The sequence below is a fragment of the Saccostrea echinata genome, unplaced genomic scaffold (genome assembly GCF_033153115.1).
Source record: "Saccostrea echinata isolate AGI-Se365-2 ecotype Australia unplaced genomic scaffold, CSIRO_AGI_Sech_v1 ptg000052l, whole genome shotgun sequence".
Taxonomy (NCBI): domain Eukaryota; kingdom Metazoa; phylum Mollusca; class Bivalvia; order Ostreida; family Ostreidae; genus Saccostrea; species Saccostrea echinata.
The window spans coordinates 1,699,879-1,719,879 of record NW_026889801.1 but is presented as its reverse complement, the minus strand read 5'-3'; the positions used below and the strand labels follow the sequence as shown (position 1 = coordinate 1,719,879).

Genomic DNA, 20,001 nt, shown 5'->3' with positions numbered 1-20,001 from the left:
AACTAAAATTAGTTGCATGTCGACATCATTTTCTTGCTTATAAACTGATTTTATGCACATATATTGAAACAGTATATAAACAATCACTTTCATACTCGATATAGTATCCAAGTGAACTCGAAATCAAAAAAACACCACGGAATCTGTCACATTTGTTTCATATTTTGATATTTTACTGACAAAAGTTGGCAAACTAACAACTACACTATATGACACACTGGATGACTTCTTCAATTTATGTATTTTTATTCCACTGTCACCTACATATAGTGTTCAAATATCACAAATGATTCGGTACACAAGAGCGTGTTCTGAGTACGATCAAGGTTTTAGCCGAAGCAGGTTACTGAGAAATAAGCTGAGGTTATAGAATTTTTTTAATGTCGATTAAAGTAATGAAATATGTAAAAAAAAAAAAAAAAACGAACAGTATTCGAATTCAAACGTCCATTAAGCATTACAAAATAGGAGCAGAGCAAACATGGACCTCTAAGACATCAGAGGTGAAATCAGATGCCATGGAGGAGTGAGCATCCTCTGCCGACTGGTCACACCCGCCGTGTGCTCCTTGTCATGATCGAGAAATAACGGAAAAATCCGTCGACAATTCAGTGTGTAAATAATGGCCTAACAAATAGTATGAAAAAGTACAGTCAGCATTTGACTTAATGATAGATTGTATTTGCTGACAAGGTCATTGTATCGACAATAGAACTTACGAAATGATGACTTTAAACGAGACTGTTGATATTCTTTTTTCATCAACTTGTTTATCAATAACTTACCTGGTTTTAGAAATTGTTCATACGTAGAGCATGCTTTTGGCGTATCGAATCAACTGAGGGATATAAACCCCGTATGCAGGTGATTAAGGTATATTGCTGAATAAGTAAGGGAAGTTGACGATTGAAAAGTAAAAGTCATCACGTTTATCATAAAGCATTGTAGTTAGATTACCATTAATGTCTTTTTCAAGTAAAATATCCAAATATGAAACAGATGTGTCAGACTCTGTGGTATCTTTTATTTTAAGATCACCGGGATATATCGTAAGAATGGAAATAACCATTGTTAATTGACAATACGTCATCGATATATCTAAATGTCGAGTTGAAGGCCACAACAAGCGTTTTCTTCTTTTCACGTAAAAGATTTTGAAGAAATTCTGCTTCATATGAATACAAAAAATAGGTCTACTAATAACGGGAGGGCAATTGGTACCCATGGAAATTCCAATAGATTGTTGGAAGACCTGGTCTCCAAAAACCACATAGATATTATCAATCAGAAACTCGAGCACCTTTTTAATGTCAACTTCAGAGTACTTGTGTGTACAATCAAATTGTTTTTAAAAAAAATAATTTTGCAAATGACCAATGACAAGGTAAGTAAATTTACGAGTTCCATTTTTATTGAAAAGGCATCTGTCCACGATGTCAGAAACTCTGGACTTTAATTTATCGTGGAGAATAGTTTTATATAAAGTTGAAAAGTCGTAGGTTTTTATGTTGTTGATTTTGGTAAAATTTTGTAATTTGAAATATTCTAAAAGTTCCTTGGAATTTTTTAGTATTCACATCTGATTAACATCACTTCTCGAATATATTGTTGCACAGTACTCTTCGAGTTTTCCTTCACTTCTGTTAATATCTTAGTGAGGATCGAGTAAAGAAAGAGGCTTGGTAGAATATTTACTGGAACCCGCTATGTATCCTTGTAAGGATTTTTATGAAGTTTCGGAATCCAATATAGATACTGTAATTCAAATTCATTTTGGTTGTTGGGAATATTAAAAATATTCAAAACTGACATGATTTTGAAGAATTTCCTCCTTAGAAAGGGAGTTATGTGTATAAGTTGGATTACCACTTGTAGAATTAAATCCCAGCTCCTCTAAAATACAATTTATATAAAGAGCCTTACAAACATAGACAATGTTGTTACCTGCTTTGTCAACAGGGACCAGTACGTACTGATCTTGTAATCTATCTAATTCTTTTTTTTTTCACTTCTGATTTATTGAATACAGAAGGATAGATGGTTTTCATACTGCCCTCAATGCGAGATTTTAACATACATCTGATACAGTATAATTATTTAGGATTATGTTTAAGATATTCGATATCCAGGCCTTGTAAAGTTTTCTTGTAATTAAAAAGTTTGGAAGCAATAGTCGATGTATATTTGTAGGAAATACAAGGTGTAGGCTTCAACTTGAAATATGGTGGAATACAAGACTGGACCCTTTTGTGACTAAGAATATTACTTATATTAACCGCGTCAATTCCTTTGTTGGGATATTGGAGTTTAAGGGGAAAACCGGTTGTTTTAGCTGCATTTTCCTCCGTAAAACGTGGCGGTTTAAAATGACTATGATTTGCAACATCCATAATCAAAGGATCCGAGTCTGTATTCTGATGTCGAGGAATCAAAAAATGGACTTTTCTTGACCTTTTCAAGTTGACTATTCAAAAGTTTCAAAGGGACAGAGTAAAGTTTGGTGCGAATGTAATGAAGACCTAACTGTTGATTTACATAAGGTAGTAACGAATCAAAAGAGATATCGTGTACTAAAGGTTTATTGTAAGACCGATGTCCTTGACTAAATTTACGTCTCTGTGTATGACAATGACTTTGTTACACTGTGGACTGGAAAGATTCCCAACACTATCAACATTGTCGATGCATCCACAGGGAAAGGCCGTCCCTAGTTTTCTAATCCAAAATTCTTCTCGTTGTCTACGGAAATGTGTACTCAGTGATGGAATGTTTGTAGGATGGTAAATCTTTTCTAGAATTATAACTTTCATTGACAAAATTGAATGATCAGGTAAATTAAAGTGCTTGTAGAGAAGCTGCTGGCCCCCGTTGTTTATTTGAAATCTGTAACCCGATATTCTTTTATGAACTGAACCCTTGGTTTCCCCAACATAAATAAACCCACAAAGATTACATTCTATTCCGTAGACAACATTAGATGATCTGCAGTTAAGATTTTCCCAAGTTTTGGTATAGAAGCTCTGTCCAGTAAGACTACTAGTGAAAGAAGTGTAAGTTATCAAAATGTCACATGTTTTAGTTTTTCACAGGACATTTTGAAATAGAAGACATGAGATCGGAAAAGGAATCTTCTCTTACAGAAACTTTACATTCTTTCAAATTTTTGTATGAACTATCGGTTCTATACCAAAACTGGGAATCTGAAGACTGCACATATGACATATGTTTAATATCCCTGATGATTATCTCGGTTCTATACCAAAACTGGGAATCTGAAGACTGCACATATGACATATGTTTAATATCCCTGATGATTATCCGAGGGGCACCGAATGAACTCTTCGAGTCTGTGTCCCTTATAGACTCAAAAGAGTGACGCCTTTTTATACTGGGCGACGCGTCTGCCAGTATCATATCGTTATTCTGCGTACTCATGAATGCATAGGTACCGAATGACAAGTATCCTCGGGGACAGACTGTCCACCAACAGATATACATGTTCGGTGGTTAAAATGAAATATGTGGCGATAATAGATAGTTTTCATATGACATATTTTCCCTCCGAGTTATTTCCCTTGGCCTCCATCTTGGTGTCAACCTGGTAACTTTTCCTCTTTGTCTTACCAATTAAATCTAAGAGGGTGTAGCAGAAATATTTGGGGGAAAATCTTTATAGAATAAAAATAATGAAATAAAGGAGGCTTTAACAAATGTATATTTTTCAGAAAAACAATGCTTCCTACCCCACAATGGACAGTATAAAAAGTTAAAGTTGGTTGAATTATGAAGGAATATGAGCATGTTGACCTCCAATATGGCGGCCGACGGGAAATAACTCTTGCTAATTTGGGCCAACTGAAAACTATCTATACATTTGCAAATGATACGGTCGCTATAATGACCATATTTGCAAATACAGTCTTTCCTTGGATCGCATTTATTTATACTAATTATTATGCCATTGTTTTATTCCTATTTTGACTACGGTTTACTTCGTTCACCTGGTCAATACATACCTCACGGCATGCAAACCTGGGGACAGGGAATGCTTACTCCTCCAGGCATTTGATCCAACCTTTAACGTTTTTTCAGGTTTTGCCCTGTTCACGTTTTGTATTGTTTACAGGAATTATGAGATTAGTTTGTTATCTTCATATTTCAGCATTCTTACTCGTCATCTATCAGCATAACATAAACGTAACTATCTTGCATGCTGACATACATAAGTTTCATTGAATGTTAGTGGTCACAAGCCGCAACAATAAGGACTAACCTGTGACCAACAATGATGATTTATTTTCCAGATTAGGGATACAGTAAGTACGCTTCAATACCGGCTCATCTGCTATATAGATATTAATCTTGAATCTGAAAGACCAAGACTTAGTCCGTCCAGCATATGAACAACTCTACTCAAGTATTTTTCATGTTGGTGCCCTTATATAATTTCATTCTACACATTATCATGATACACTTTTGAAAAATGCATGCATGTATCAAACGTTTAATTTTTTATATTTGACATTCGTTCAATTCGTTCTGACAATCAATATACCAATTACCTCTCTTTAGCCGTTTCAAGCTACAATCCAAGAAAATTTCATTGCATCATTCTTGCATTTTGCGATAAGATATAATTTAATGATTCAAAGTATATACCTGGTAACCGTTTTATATATTTTTCTAAGAATGGCTTTTCGTGCAGTCTAAATTAGTTTGAATTAGTACATTTTTGACATTTTTTCGCAATGTTTCAATGAATCAATTTACTACAAAATTTTATCATACACCATTTTCATCCTTGAAAATGGGACTGTAATTAAATTGCGAATGTTCAATTCATTGTAGTATTACACATAGAAGAGAAAGTAACTAGTCTATCACCAAAAGACAGTAGAACATTTTTTTTAATTATGCTCATATTAAAGATTCTCTAAACAATAATGAAAAATTGGGTTTGGGGGTACTTTGAGAAAATTCTATCACATAAAGTGTTTCAAGTTAATTCTTAAAATAGGGATCCTCTCATATTTCCCATGGAAAAATGTTCAAAGACAATGAAATATTAGTGAACAAAAATCACTGTTGGTTACATACATTGAAAAAATATCTAACAAAAAAATTTGGTCTAATAAAATGGTAGGAATACTTTAATCTGTTACAAAAACTGTGCCCTTCACTACAGATTTCCGTATAAATCTAATTGCAGATCATTCTAACTGCACATTACCACTCTTCTGTGTGAAAAGTTTATAGCCTCTATAAAATCTTAAAATTATTAAACTTGAAAATGTTATCTCTGCATAGTGGAACAGTCCTGGCTATCACTAAAGGTTTGCTACATGTATATAGCCAAATTTCACTATATTAAATTTTTCAAAAAAAATTCTGATATTAATTAAGATTCTCCTTCTTGTATTTTCAGCTGAGGTTGACATAGGGACAATTAAGTTTCTTTAGTTTAAATATGTTTTCCTTGTGGACAACTTGAAGAAGTTTTAGCAAAGCATTTCAAGTCCAACTCAATAATGAAATTTACTCATGTCCACTCATTGCGTTTTTGGATCTCATCTTTGATATGAATTCATTTTATAAAAAAAAAAAAAAAAAAAAAATATTGTGTATTATTTGATAGGCGTTAGCAAGGCATTCCCATTCAGATTTATTGGCCTTCTGTAAAATTTCAATATTTTAAATTCTCCAAATGATAAGTCAACAAGATGGCATGGGGTACAGACTTATGTATTGTTCAGAAGCGTTATAAGGATCGGTGTTCCAAATTTAATTTCTCTGGGATATAGGCAATTATCACTATTTTTTAAGCTTAAAATTTAATATCATTCTTATATTTAATTCAAAGCTCTGGTTATAAACTGTTCTTTTTAGCAAGAATCAATGAATTTAAATTTTGGTGTGAAAGTTATTATTCTTTAAATATTTTGTAAGGTGGTATATATATATATATATATATATATATATATATATATATATATATATATATATATATATATATATATATAGTTTGACTCCTCTACGGACACATAATTTTCTCCTTCTCAACAATAAAAACAAACTGTAGACGCCACAGGAAAAATTTAATGATCCAGTTTTAAAAAAGAATAATATTGCTTGAACAAATCGCTACAAAATAAAATTATATGTATATACAGCACAATAAAAAATAACAATATATACAAAATACAATTCACTTTCCCTGAATTGCTACGTATCACATAAGGATATTCAAAACAAAAATAGATATTTACATTTTCCTCTGACATGTAGAATTATGCATCAGAAAATAAGATCAATTTTGCGATACTCGTATAAGTTTAACTATAAGCAAGAAAATAAATTGATTCATCTAATTGTTAAAATAAAAAAAATAAAAATTTTTACCCAGTAAACAAACGTCATACGACTACATACATGTTCAGTAAAAGTTTCAAAAAGCTGTCATATTTAGGCAACATCTTCATTCAAATGGCTAAAATTGAAAACAAGACAAAAATGTGATTATAATAAATCCCAAGAACAGACCAGAAATTTCAATCTTGACAAGGATTCATCTATTATACAATACTTCGTCACTGTCATGTCCTAATGCTGTTTAATTTAGTCTTTGATTGTTCTTATTTCATGATATGAAAAAAATGCTTTTTCATGAAAATATTTAATGCAATTCGACAATAAATTAATTCAAAGTATTATTTAACATTAATGTATGTACAAATGAAATGTATAACATGGTTTATGAAAATGCATTTCAACCAGCAAACTAAGACACGATGTACTTTTGAATGAGGTATGCAAGAAAAAGGACTGAAATCGTCCTTAAAAATACACTATGTCTGCTTTTTCTGTCTAAATGTGTCCAGTAATAATGTTGAGATTGTGTTAGCGTTCATGGCGTTTACTGTTGACATATTCACACCCAACAATTCCGCCATTCCTTTACTGTCCATACCGGAAGCAGCAAACACCTTAAAAAAGTCAATCTCCTTCCCGTTATACTGGTTCCGGAAGGTGGGACAAAAGCTATTGCACCACTGAGGTAGGGGGCACTGTTCTATCAGATGATGGCTGCAGTTACTGACATTTTTAGCTGATCTCTGGGATCTGTTCTTTTTTCTATTTTCTACAAATTGACAGAAAACATTAAGGATAAAGACTTTTTATGATGTACAACAAAAGTTCTATAAAACCGACAGAAAAAAACTTTATATTTTATGTGAAACTCAAACTTTGAAATTATTTTATAAGCGTTTCTGTTTCTGCTTACATAAAATAAAACACTACTTACTTCCTTTTCCCTTTCTCTTCTTCTTCTTTCTATTCTTTCTCTTATTTTTCTTGTTTTTTCTATTTTTATTTTTTCGGTTTCTATTCTTCCTCCGTCTCCGTCTTCTCTTTTTATCTTTCTTCCTCTTCTTCTTTTTCTTCCGCTGGGATTTTTTGTTTTGTTTTTTAGTTTTGACAGGAGCATCACCATATGGGCGTATTAGTTTAACACTGAAAATACAGTACATACTTGCTGTTAGTTCTAGAGAAATTGTATGAATGTGAAAAAAAAATTGCGTTTTGTAAAAGTTATTCCTATAATTGGATCACTTCTTACAAATTTGAAAGTAGAATTAGCAGGTTCGTAAAAGTGAGTTGCTTTGTTTTACCTCGTGCTCCCATTTGTGGCAGTTATACATTTCTCTCCTTCAAAGCTGTTTTCCCAGCAGTAAATAGACTGAGACAGGGATATCCCTTTAACAGATATAGAATGCCAACTCCTGTGAACGGTAAAAAAAAAAAAATTGAAAATAGCTTCTCTGCAGTATAAATTTGTATGAAAAAATATTGTAAATAATTTCGTATAATAAGTTAACGTTTTGTGTGTGTGTACTATTTTTACAATGTATACGACAGAAATTAATTCCTTCAGTAAAGTTGGTCTTACTTTTTGAGTAAAACTTCATGAGACAAGCAAGCTGGCGCAAATACTGCCCTGTAACAAAAAACATTTTCTTAAAATATATATCAATTAAATAAAGAAATAATATAACCCAAAAGTCACATATAGTTAACATGAGTGAAAATGATTATTATCTATGCTAAACACTTTCGTGAAGTTATTAACTTACGTCACGTTTTCAAGCGTCTGTTTGACCTTCTCTCCAAGCTTGTACAGATACTCCCACTGTTGTTTAGATAGAAGTTCGTTGCTTCCATTATAGTTCATCAGTTTGTTTTGGTTTATAACATTATTCGCTAATATTTGCGCTTCGTCAAATAAGTATTGCACAATAAATACAGGAGCTGAAAGGAAAAGGGATATTCAGTATAAATGAAAAAGTAAAAATTGGTAATTCCTTCCCTGAGTGGCCTAAAATAAAAATCTTAAACTTAAGTGGCACATACTTATCATTGTAAAGTCATAAAAAAAAGTGTTAAAATTTCGATTAAATATTTTTGTATTTCTTACTTTTTAATGTCGGATACATCCGGTATCCGAAATAGCATCGCCATTGTTCCTGACCCGGATATTCCTTTTTACAAGCTTCCGGTACACGACCTCCCCACTGACTATAATATAATGTAAAAAATAAATACTATTACTCCACATTGGAATAAATAGTAGTTTTTGCATGCACAGAATTCATCGATATGCGCTAATTAATTATTGATAAATGGAAATGGTGAAATATAAAAGAGGTCTAAGCCCCGTTTTGTTCCGAATTCCCATGGTCAAGCAACAAGTTTTCCAATCACAAACATCAAAGGAAAACTTCAAATATCGGGTATCTAATTAAATAAGACCATCAATAGTGTATAGTTTTCATAAAGTCCTTTGAACCTAGAGCTGTAAACACTGGGTTATGTCCTAGTAAACAAAGGAACTGTTTGGGAGAAAAAACTGGAACATGTTAAAACGATCGGGATCGGAAAGATGAAAGCAGTTTGCACCTGACACAATTTAAGGGCGGGAATCAAGATTTAATTTAGTCTAAAATTGGAGGATATTTGTAAATCAAGCTCAATTCAATTACAGGCGAGGGAAAATAAAATAGAGTGCTAGAAATCCTTGTTTCATTTACTTCAAAGAAGATTGATATGAACTTGTTGAATATGACAGTTGTAGAAATATTCCTTATTCTATTGGTTTTTCGCAATTAGCTAATAGTATGTGCTTTGCTAAAACTAAAGAAGTAAATTTTAGGAGGGGTGGAGGATCAGTATGTTTCCTAAATTTATATGCAATTCCGATTATTTTCTTTCAATAAAGCACAAAATCAAAAGTCCTATTATCCCACCAATTGCTAAGACAATGTACGCATGTACAGTAACTTATTATTGCCTGATATTCTTAATATATTAAAAATCATACGTTCGATTTATCAATTTTCTGCTTTCATGCAAATATTATCTTTTAGTTTATAATTTTATGACTTTTTTTTTTGGTTACTTAATAAACAGATATATACGGAAACCTTTTTGAAGCGTTTACTAATATTAAGTTCTAGAAAGGAGAATATCATCATTACATGTTGGAAAGATGGGATGGGGCGGGGTTACTCACTCGAATCCCTTCCGGATCCCGGTGGTTGGGGAACAAGACAAAGGCTCTGTGCACGGTTTTTCGCTGAATTGTGGAATGTCTAAAAACCAACCGGAATCGGCGATCCCTCGAACCTCGACCCCTGGGGCCAATGTTTTCATGAGGTCTGCAACGCGGTCAAGGTTCATTAAGACGCCAGTGCCACCAGCACTAAATGAAATCAAAGATGAGCGCCAAATGAGGTATAAAACTAAGAATTGGTTTTTGATTATTTAACCTGTAATTTCGAACTCATTAATTTAAAACAGTAAACAGTTCTTTAATTTATGGATTTTAAGTACATTCACAATTTGACAGCATACTCGAGGAATTCTAGAAATTTACAGTCCGTATAAGTCTTGTAAAAATCACTCACCTTGTTCCTGTTAAAAACAGCTTTTTCGCCTTAGCAAGGCCCCGTGGAATCAAATTTCGAATTACTTCCTCAATAATATAGGACCCCAAAAAGGCATATCCGTGCCCTGCAACAAGGAATTCGCCATTTTATTTAGAAGCATTAGCAGTCATTTTGACAAGTAATGGGCAATTATAAGAAAATATACACAGGATCTTAGTTTCCATAAACTGTTTCATGATTTGCTTGCTATGAAATAACTGACATTCCTGTACAAATTTTGTATCAGAAATCAAATTTTTACAGGTTGCATAGTACAACTTCATTTGTTTACCGGATGGGAATATGAAATATATAGCCATTATCGAACCAAAGCTATCATATTCAACTATATAAACTTGTCATTGTCAAGGTTAACCATGCAATATTAAATTGCATTATATTAATCACGAATTACATAAAACTAACAAGATTTTTACTAGCATATCTAAAAGCATATTCCGTCAGAAAATCTTCCAATTTAGTTATTATTTCTTTTAAACGTTTTATATATAGTTCAACTCAGTTCGAAGAATTAATAACAAAATAAATTAAGAGGGCTGGGTGGTTGTGGCCATTTTCAGACTATATTGATCTCCTTTAGAAGAAGAGCTCCATATAAGATATACAAAAATGATCAAATTTTAAAACTAAAATGTATGAAATTTTTGTTTGCAAAAATGAAATGATAGTTGACAGCTTAAGATATCATATCTAAAAATTAAGTTATATCTGATGGTTAATTTGTTGACCCCCCAGCCTCCTTAATTAGTCTTGCTATAACGTTTATGCGTTGCATCCCATATCGGAAGAGGAAGTAGTTTTTTTTTTATGTAAACTTTTTTACACCGGTAGAGGAAGTAGTAAATTTCTTACCGTTTTTTGCTGTCCCTGTCCAAGAGTCACTGGAACAATATGGGACATATCTGGAAATTAAAAATAACGAATTCCTATTGTTATCGAAAATGAACTTTTTTCCTAAATACACAAAATTTTAATTATTTGCAATGCAAAAAATAGTTATATAGATTGTAATCAATCATTAAAAAAGGAATACATGTATTAACAATATTTTCAATTTATTTTGTAATTGACAATACCTAGTATACTTCGTATTGCAATACTCACACTATATTTGCATTGAAGTAATATGGATTTTCTTTCGGATCCCAAGACAGGATTCCGCTACCTACAGAAATAATAGTAAATATTGAAATTTTCAAGTTTTACCGAGCTCAATTCCTATAAAATAAGATGTTTAGCAAAATACGTTTGATGAATACGTATAAAACAGTATATTATCATTTCTAAGCATTTTTTAGGGGAGTACCAACATTATATCATAAATCAATTGTAATCAGCACATTAAACCAAATATTCATAAATTTCACATCATCAAATGGAAATTTTTTCGATTATTTGGCGCCAATAAAATTGCTATTGTTGTATAATTTGTCTTTCTTCCTATTTGCAAGTCAGAACAATTTCAAATATTTGATATTATGTTAAAATTGAAAGTTTTCAGAGCCTTCTCAATCCATGTCCATTTTATGCGATCTGAATTGATGCATTCTAATGTGTCATTGCGTCAATATTTAAAACGACTAAGTAGATAATGTATCTATATTTATAGGAATTAAAGTTTTATGATCGGAATAAAGTGAGAGAGCTTTTTGCGGTCCATCAATGTGTCTCCGATTTGTAGGCGTGTATTCATCGCTGTAATTATGTGTCACCCTATCCTTTCCTTAAATAAAACATGGAGTCCAAATGAAATCTTTTTTTTTTTCTCGAAATATGCATGCTGATGAATTCTTTTTGATTTTTTAAATGGGGCTATATATTTCTTGTTATTTGTTGGCCCTATTTTTCTATTCAACCCTATACTGAGATTTCTTTCCCCAATTCTAATTAATATGTAAACTTCATTTATTTTTAATTACAAATTGCTTTAAGAAAAAATTATGTATATATTTCATAGTAAGAGGGCATCTGTAGACATAATAGAAAAATAAAAATACTTTGTATGATACAAAAATAAGGCAAGCTTAAACATACTTTGTAAATGGGAAAGTTAATTTCAAAACTAAGGCTCTGGTTTTCGATTCAAGTGGGGGTGGACATTTTATTTTATTATTTTGATCAATGGGAAAAAGTACAATCTTATTTCATAAAAACCATTACTACAGAACACATGCTACGTGCAAGTTCGGCAATTACAAACAAAAGCACTACTAAGAGACCGATACAAACATGTACTTTCTTAATAAAGAATAGATTCCGAATTCATTTGCTGGTTATTTTGGGGGAGTAATCTGCGTCAGTTAGATAGCTAATTGTTGTGAGAGTAGACATAGAAAAAATCTCCTGGAGGCAACATCGCACAACGGGCGGATTTTTTTTAAACAAGATAAATTAATGAAAAATCAGGATTTCGTAAAGTAAGACAAGAACCCATAAGTTCAAACATAAAGAACGGCGACACGTTTTAAACGACCCTGTGTTCTTATATTGGCCATAACGGTCGTGCCCTCTTAAACTTTTCTTCTGGTTTTCTTAATGACGTCGGTTAATTGTTTTTTTTTTTTTTTTTTTTTTTTTTTTTCGTTATCTTTCAGTGATTACGAAACAAGGAATCGCATGTGCTGATCTTGTATGTACATTGGTCTGAGGCCACCTAGACCTCTTGTAACAGCAGAAATTCCGTGATAGACCAAAACAATCCCTGAAAACATTTGGTTACCGCGAATAAAACCAAAAGACAAATTCTTCATGGGGACCTATTGAAGGTTCCCCGTTGTCATAATTGGTTGGGAACTGTCTCTAACTGAGTTCAAGAATGGTGTAACACTTTGAGATATGCGGGATTTTTTTTTATCACGAACGTAGGTGGGATTTACATGTTTTCTGTATTGAGCTAAGCGACCTTTAATTAGGGTTAATCTTTGTTGACTACTTGCTGAGATAAACGCTGCTTCAAGTTTATTTAAATTCACGTTTGGTGGTCTGCCCCTTACCAGATTAACGTTTTTAACTTTTTTCTAACTATTCCGCGTTCTTCGGTGCAAAGAGTGAGAACACCGTATTACTTGGCGAGTAACAGGCCACAATAAACTTCTCATTTCTAATGAACCAACACAAATGCGTCATCGAACATTTGAACAGAAAAAAATGAAAGTTCAAAACTTCCACTGGTATTCTTTTTTTAGGAGCTTCCATCGACGTTAGCGCGTAACTGGGGATTGACAACTTCATTACGGCACCGCAATACAAAAATAATCTTGTTTAAACTCTTCATTACGATGGTTGAGTATTTACACAGAAGTTCTTAAAGATCATCAAGGGTTGACTTTTCTAATCCCTATTCTCAAAAACCCTTTATGAGTGATAATAGCATTGTTCGCCTAAGCTCTATCCAATCCTAACATATCCCCTAAATCGGCTAATCCAATCGCGGTCCCTTTGATCGCTGTCGACAGGTGTAGATTTGAGACTGTTTATTAGGCCTTCAAAGCTACCATAATCAAGTATTATTCCATAAGTGGTACATTGTTCTGTATGTCCCGGATTATATTCACTCCAGGATACTCGCATGACGAAAAATTATCGAAAAATGAAGGCGTATAGGCTCTCAGAGTAAGGTTGCGTTACTGTTTTCTTGCAATGGTTTCAAATTACACAACCCTAATATTATACATGTAATATTCCGACATACTACATAGTCATATGAGGGATATTTTTCAAGAAAATAAACTTGAGATGTTTTTAAAATTTATATTGTCAATATCAAGTGATCTTTTCAATCCCTAGGGTCTTTTTTAATTGTGTCATCAACAGATTAGTAAACTTTTACTTACCCGTTTTGAATTCTGGCCATCCTTTGGACGTCATATACTTCCTCATTTTACTGCTCCATCGCAGTTCGCAGCTAAATCTGTCGAAGCAATACCAGCCACCTGAAATTAATTTATAAATCAGAAGATATAATTATTTTGATTTTACTGAAAGAAAGCAAGCGTAATAAAATAGGAAATGTCTTTCAAGAATTTATTGCCCAAACTTCTAAAAATATGATCCACCTACCTTCTAAAAATATGATCCATTTTTTGCTGCCATGAGATTTTCTTAAATAATACCTGAAAGAAAAGAAATTGTACCGTAAACATTATTTTTATAATCAAATTGTTAAAACGTGTTTCCATAAAATTCCAGCTTTGAAAAAAAAAAAACAAGATAAATAATAGACCCAAGATCAATTTCTCAATGAATTCACATTTTCTCTGATCTTGAAAATAATTGAACAGAACGTGGTTAAAAAAAAAAATGATAAAGGAGAAAATGTCATCTGCACATATAAAACTTGAGTACTCAAGTTTAAATGATTTTTGCGTTTAATAGCCTTTCCTCAAATTTCAATCTTTACAAAAATTAATAGAGAAATCTTGAGATAAACAATACATAAAGAGAGTCATTATTTTCCCTGAATTTTCAAATCAAATTAGTTGAACAAAAATATATTTTGTGAGATGAAATTTTTATGTAAATTTTGTATATTGGAATAATTCCTTTTTACAAAAAAATATGAATAATAAAACCTTGGAGAATTTAGTTTCACGTTTTTTGAGAACTTCCAGAATTCGTTATCAACTTTACATTGCCTTTCCAACGCCCCTAGGTATCTAAAAAGGTCAAACACCGAAACTGTGCAGCAGATCTTTATACTTAACCTTCATTGCGCTATTCGTTAAGTTGTTTATGAATGAAAAGTGAAAATACACGGTTTGTTTACACGCACGTGTTTGCATTGCCGTCGATCAGTTGAAAATAAAGACTTTAAAATGCGGATAGAAAACTCTAAAGTCGTACTTGAGATGACAATTTAACCTCAGGGTGTAGTTAAAGAAAAGATGTGATGTATTAAAGTAGACGATGATTTATGAGCCTAGCTTCACAAGTATTTAACAAGTACATCGTTCAATGAAAAAAAAGATAGGCAAATTCGCACGACTCTAGAGAGCACTTGAGTATTTAAGTGTATGATATCTTAACAGTTATCAGATCTTTAGTCATAAGCTTTTGATTTCAAGCTAGAATCAAACGATTATTTCCAGGACCAAATCCGCGAAACGGGCAGATTAAAGGAGAGAGAGCCATTCTCTCGTCTGTGTTGTGCCTCGATATAGACTGTCTGACGTCTGTTGGTCCATTTGGGACCCCCTGGAGGATTTTGGGTCATTCAAATTCCGTAGAGACTATTCTTTTTTTTCAAAACAGAAGAAGCATCGACGTCATCTGGGTGACTAGGAACCACCATTTTTCCTCTTGCGAGGACTTAGTGACGTCACAACTCTGTTAAAATGGCGTCAGTCCGCCTTTGGGTATGTTGTGAAAGAGCAGGTCTCTAAGGACGTTAAATGGTTTACAGCTCAAAGTTATCAAACTAATTTCCCATCCTATATTATACAAAAGTTCAATAAAATTTTATTTCATGAGGGAAGAAAACATGGTTTTTACAATCCCCATTTCCGATTTCCATCGAAAATTAGCTACATTATCGATATGACTACATTTTAACGAAACCAATAACAACCACTATTTCTTAACAATCCTATAAACTTATTGTGAAGAACTGTGCCCTTTTTTTACTAATACAAGACAATTTTTTGATACTTGTTGACGTGGACTCAGCATGTCACACTATTTCTTCGCGGCTTCAAAACTCCGATCCGAGAGGAGCGCACTAATTAGCGACTCCATTATCAGACTTCAAAGCCGCGCTATCTGACAAATTGTCTTCCTCCGCGTTTGAAGTAAATAACCTACTGTGACATACAAAATCTTCTCCTCTATATTATAACCAAATCTAAGATAAATTTATTATTTCAAATGTAAGAAAATGATCTATTTTATAAATGAGAAAGTACATCCTCTCTTCAAAATTTCATACAGTGTTCTTTTTTTTCTTTCTATATATACGTTGATTTTAAAACATCAAAGAGAGCAAGATATATATTTCTTATCGCTCTAAAAACCAGCCTCAAATCATTTGTAATGATTTTATCGTAGTTAACCATCGTCATAAAATTATTATTTCTCAATTACTGTGATAAACGGTGCTCGTGGTATTTCTATTAAAAGGAGTTCTGTTTGAAGCTCTAGACCACATTATCGCCTGGAATGATTTATTGTTATCCAGAAATAACACACAATCCATTGTTTTATCCCAGCTTTCGTTCTTATACTTAATCTTCCGTGTTTCTTATGCGTTCACATAAAAGCAGCCGTTTTGTCTTTGTTGTGTTCAAACATTTGCCAGATTCTGTTATTTCACTCAAGCGCTTGATGACCTTTTCGGCGGCAATTGCTTTGATGGTCGAAATAGTTTATCAAAATTTCGACAAACAATTTGTTCCTATCTTGTATTTATTACTGAATATTGCCTATTAATTGAAATAACAGGCGGCGATAAATTCTAGGAGAAAACTTGAAGATAAATTTTTACTGATCAAGAGCTAATACACTATGAGAATTTCACAGTTTAATCAAAATTTTACGACAGATTTTTTTTTTACATTTAGAAACATTTTTGCACTTGTAACAAATTCAGAACAAAACGATTTAAACACTTTCCTAACTCTCCGCATATTATAAATTTCCTCTATAAACGAAGGGAAATTCAGTAAAATGGACGTTGTTAAAACTTCGCCGAAAATAATTTTATTTCATCCGCTATACCGAATGAAATACTTTACATATTAGAATTCAATCAAATCAACACAGAACAGAATAAACAAAATGAATAATTTTGTATGTAACTCAATAGAATAACTATGAAGACTAAACACGAAAATCATTCTCGTCGATTCATGGTCGTTTTATCCAACGATTCTTATGTTTCCTCTATATTCAAGTAAAAGTAGAACAATTTAAGATTTAGAGCAGTTAGTAAAGTCTGTAGGCACATAAAAGTCAGCAGTACTGTTAGTGCCTTTGTACTAAGAAACTACGGAGGTGAAGAGTCCGCGGTGTCTTTGATGCCAAACCCTTCGTTTCTTCGCGCAAAACAGAGAAATCACTTTGAACTTTCTTCTCCCCATCTAACTACATGTTTTACTTGGCTTGGATTGTGAGCAAGGCTTAAATGCGGACATGAAAGAAGACAGGGCATATATCAGATCCGTGTTGGGTCTATTTGAAGTCATCGAATAATTGACATTCACCGTGTTTATCGCTGGAAGATGAAAGGTGTTTCTTAGGATAGAAAATAAACAGTGTTTTGAGAACAAAAGGCAGGTATTTACACCAACACGGTCTTAGAGCCAACAAATTAAACGAGAAATTTGTCAGTTGTGTTTGTTTGTTTTGTTTTCGTGCAGATTTTGTCTTTGAAATAAAACAATTCTTTTTTTTCAACTTATCGAACTTTTTTCTTGCGAGGTGTTGATTAATATCAAATCTGAAGTGTTTTAAAAGAATCTCACTTCAGGGTTGTTTTTGTCTTAGAGGGTTTATGAAAAGTTTTGAACATTTTCATTCATACTTAAGAGTGCAAGCTAATATGCATCTCGCGCTTTAACCTCTGCAACATGTTTGAAAGTAGACTCAATATTCCCTAGCAGTATTTCAATGAGGACAAGGCATATAAAACAATCTCCGAAAGTCACCTTCGTAATTTTTAAATTGATAAATCTGAAACATAAGCCAAATACCCTCAATAATTTATATAAGCAGAAGACAGGATGTGTTCTTTGATACCTGCAGATTAAAGATCAGAACTGAATGTAGACACCTGTGTTGTTTAAAAGAGATTAGAAACTACCAGGTGTTTTAGAAAACTGCAATTTTACCGACATTATACAAGGATTACAATATTGTACATTGTCCCTTTTCTACTTTATAATTTTAGAATTTGAGTAAGATCGAATTTCGTAATTACGTTCTTAGCTACTTAGCAGGATTATATAGGTTTTTGATAGCTTTATGAATGACCAAACGATATTGACTCTCGACTTAGGGGGTGTACCCCAAAAACTGCGAAAGACCTCGTACAAAGGAGACGGTGTTTTCATAAATGCAACAAGCTGGAATTTTGAGTAATATAGGATCAGTTTCCAATGCCTTATTACTATTGATTATCAAAATCTTTTCTCTCATTTTTGCAACGCCTAGCAAGCATTGTATGTAATTTATTAGATTTATTTCATTATACAAAATCTCGATGAATGATGTAATATTAAACACCGGACGCCAGATTACACCTTTAATTTAGACCGTCTATAGGTCCTTTCATCTCGCTTAATTTAATATTCATTTTTATGAATGAGATTCTGAGCGAAATTTTGACTGTAAAACTAAATCTCCAAGAGTAATCTCGTGATGAAGGGAAGACTCATTTCTCGTTTACTTCCTTTGTCGAAACTCCAAGAATCACTTTTCATTATGGTTCCCTGTGACAGAACAACACAGCTCATGCCGACTCGCGTGGTTCGTTGCTAGTGAGACAACGATCTTTATAACGTTCCAACAGCGAAGGAAATTAAACAAACAAATGTTTGTACACAAAAATATGAATGAAACACGAGTGCTATAGACAGATGAAAGGCAGAGATTTTTGGGTGAATATCTCGCAAACGGTTCGACTCGCGCCCAGCTCGATGCCACGCGGATGGAGGGTAAACATTGATAAAGATGGCCCCCCTAACATGCTTTGATCGGATACTTATTTATCTATTAAGCTTTATCCAAAACCAACGATTTCATTTTTGAGGTATCTTTCTGAAGTTGAGGTGATGAAAGAAGCAGGTCTTAACACTTATACCTGTGCCTAGCGCTTCCTCAAGTTTGTAAGAATTTATTGTCGTACCATTTAAGCGGAAGTAATGAAATAAAACGAAACGTCTTGTCTTTACAACAATTAGTAAATTCGCGCATTCCTAACACTCTTTAGAGAAGAGAAAATGAGTGACCAAAAAGTACTTAATTAATTCCAAACAAGGGGGGCTTCAGTTTAATTATACAGAGATTAGACTAGTACAACCAAACACGAGAAATGTCAGAAATGTAAGCTATTTCACCACCGGACTCTCGTTCCGACAAATCCTTGCTGAAATACAGCCGTTGCGCCTTAAAACATTACACTGAACTCTTGAAATATATGTATAGATAGGACAACATTATATGAGAAATATTTATCCGTGCTCCTCTGCATTGCAGACGATTGCCACACACAAATCGCTTAACCTGGAAATTCTATAAAAGAATGTGTATACAAACAATTGAACTGCTGAAGGACACTGCTGTGAAACTATGTAGCATTTGTAGGTTGCTGCAATCGATAGGCTTATCACATTTGTGTACACTTTATTCCAAATGTTATTCTACAGGGGTATTTTTTCAATCTTCTTTTGCTAAATTTTGATCGAGGAAAGAATTGCCAGAAAATTTAAATTATGACGTCATATTGTCGTCTATTGGGTTATGGATGACTTACCCTGCACGAGACCCATCATTGCAAGTCACAGTTGTATTCCTGAGGTAGTGTCGACGTAATTTTGGTATTTCTTTCACGCCGCAGTTGTGCGACTTTTGAGCAATGTTTTTCAAAGATTTCATAAGAGTATCTGTATTTCCCAAGCTCTCCAGTTTCTTTACATCCAGTGGCATGTCTAACCGCCTCGCCATGCTAGATGCTTCATAAATTGCACAAACCCAGATCGTTAATACAAAATGTATCTTCGTCATTCTAACTTCTTTTTCACTTATTTAACAAAAAAAAATCAGGATTTTATGGCAATGCTTTGAAAACCGAAAATTCACTTGATGAACTTTCCATGAAAAACGCCATGTCAAATATTACGAGAAAGCAAACCAATGAAGTAAGTTGTGGTCATTATGCAAAAAGTGTTTATCAAGTGAAATTGAATATTTCCATTCTAACTAATTTCACAGTTTTAGCGAACAGTGTGTCGTTCTATTGTAGGTTGCTGAAAACGAATGATTTGCCAAAGTTTCTTTCTTGATA

The 20,001-nt window shown here is 33.1% G+C and overlaps 1 protein-coding gene across 1 annotated transcript; it reads right to left on the bottom strand.

Moving 5' to 3' along the window:
- Positions 1-6,094: 6,094 nt before the first annotated feature.
- On the bottom strand, positions 6,095-19,760 carry LOC133203861 (palmitoleoyl-protein carboxylesterase notum1-like). The gene is made up of 13 exons (XM_061339660.1): positions 19,471-19,760; positions 14,064-14,116; positions 13,838-13,936; positions 11,109-11,169; positions 10,857-10,906; positions 9,963-10,068; positions 9,569-9,757; positions 8,474-8,574; positions 8,133-8,307; positions 7,949-7,996; positions 7,671-7,781; positions 7,304-7,512; positions 6,095-7,138 (listed from the first exon to the last, which is right to left on the bottom strand). Exons 1-13 carry the CDS (start codon positions 19,719-19,721, stop codon positions 6,846-6,848), a joined length of 1,746 nt encoding a protein of 581 aa, XP_061195644.1. The 5' UTR covers positions 19,722-19,760; the 3' UTR covers positions 6,095-6,845.
- Positions 19,761-20,001: the final 241 nt, after the last annotated feature.

What these genes read in the sequence shown, in the direction of transcription:
- LOC133203861 (XM_061339660.1), bottom strand. Translation starts at nt 19,721, where the DNA reads ATGACGAAGATACATTTTGTATTAACGATCTGGGTTTGTGCAATTTAT. An exon ending in AATGATGGGTCTCGTGCAGG is followed by an intron (nt 14,117 to 19,470) that starts GTAAGTCATCCA and finishes CTTTTCTTTCAG; the next exon opens with GTATTATTTAAGAAAATCTC. An exon ending in GAAGAGAAAGGGAAAAGGAA is followed by an intron (nt 7,139 to 7,303) that starts GTAAGTAGTGTT and finishes GTCAATTTGTAG; the next exon opens with AAAATAGAAAAAAGAACAGA.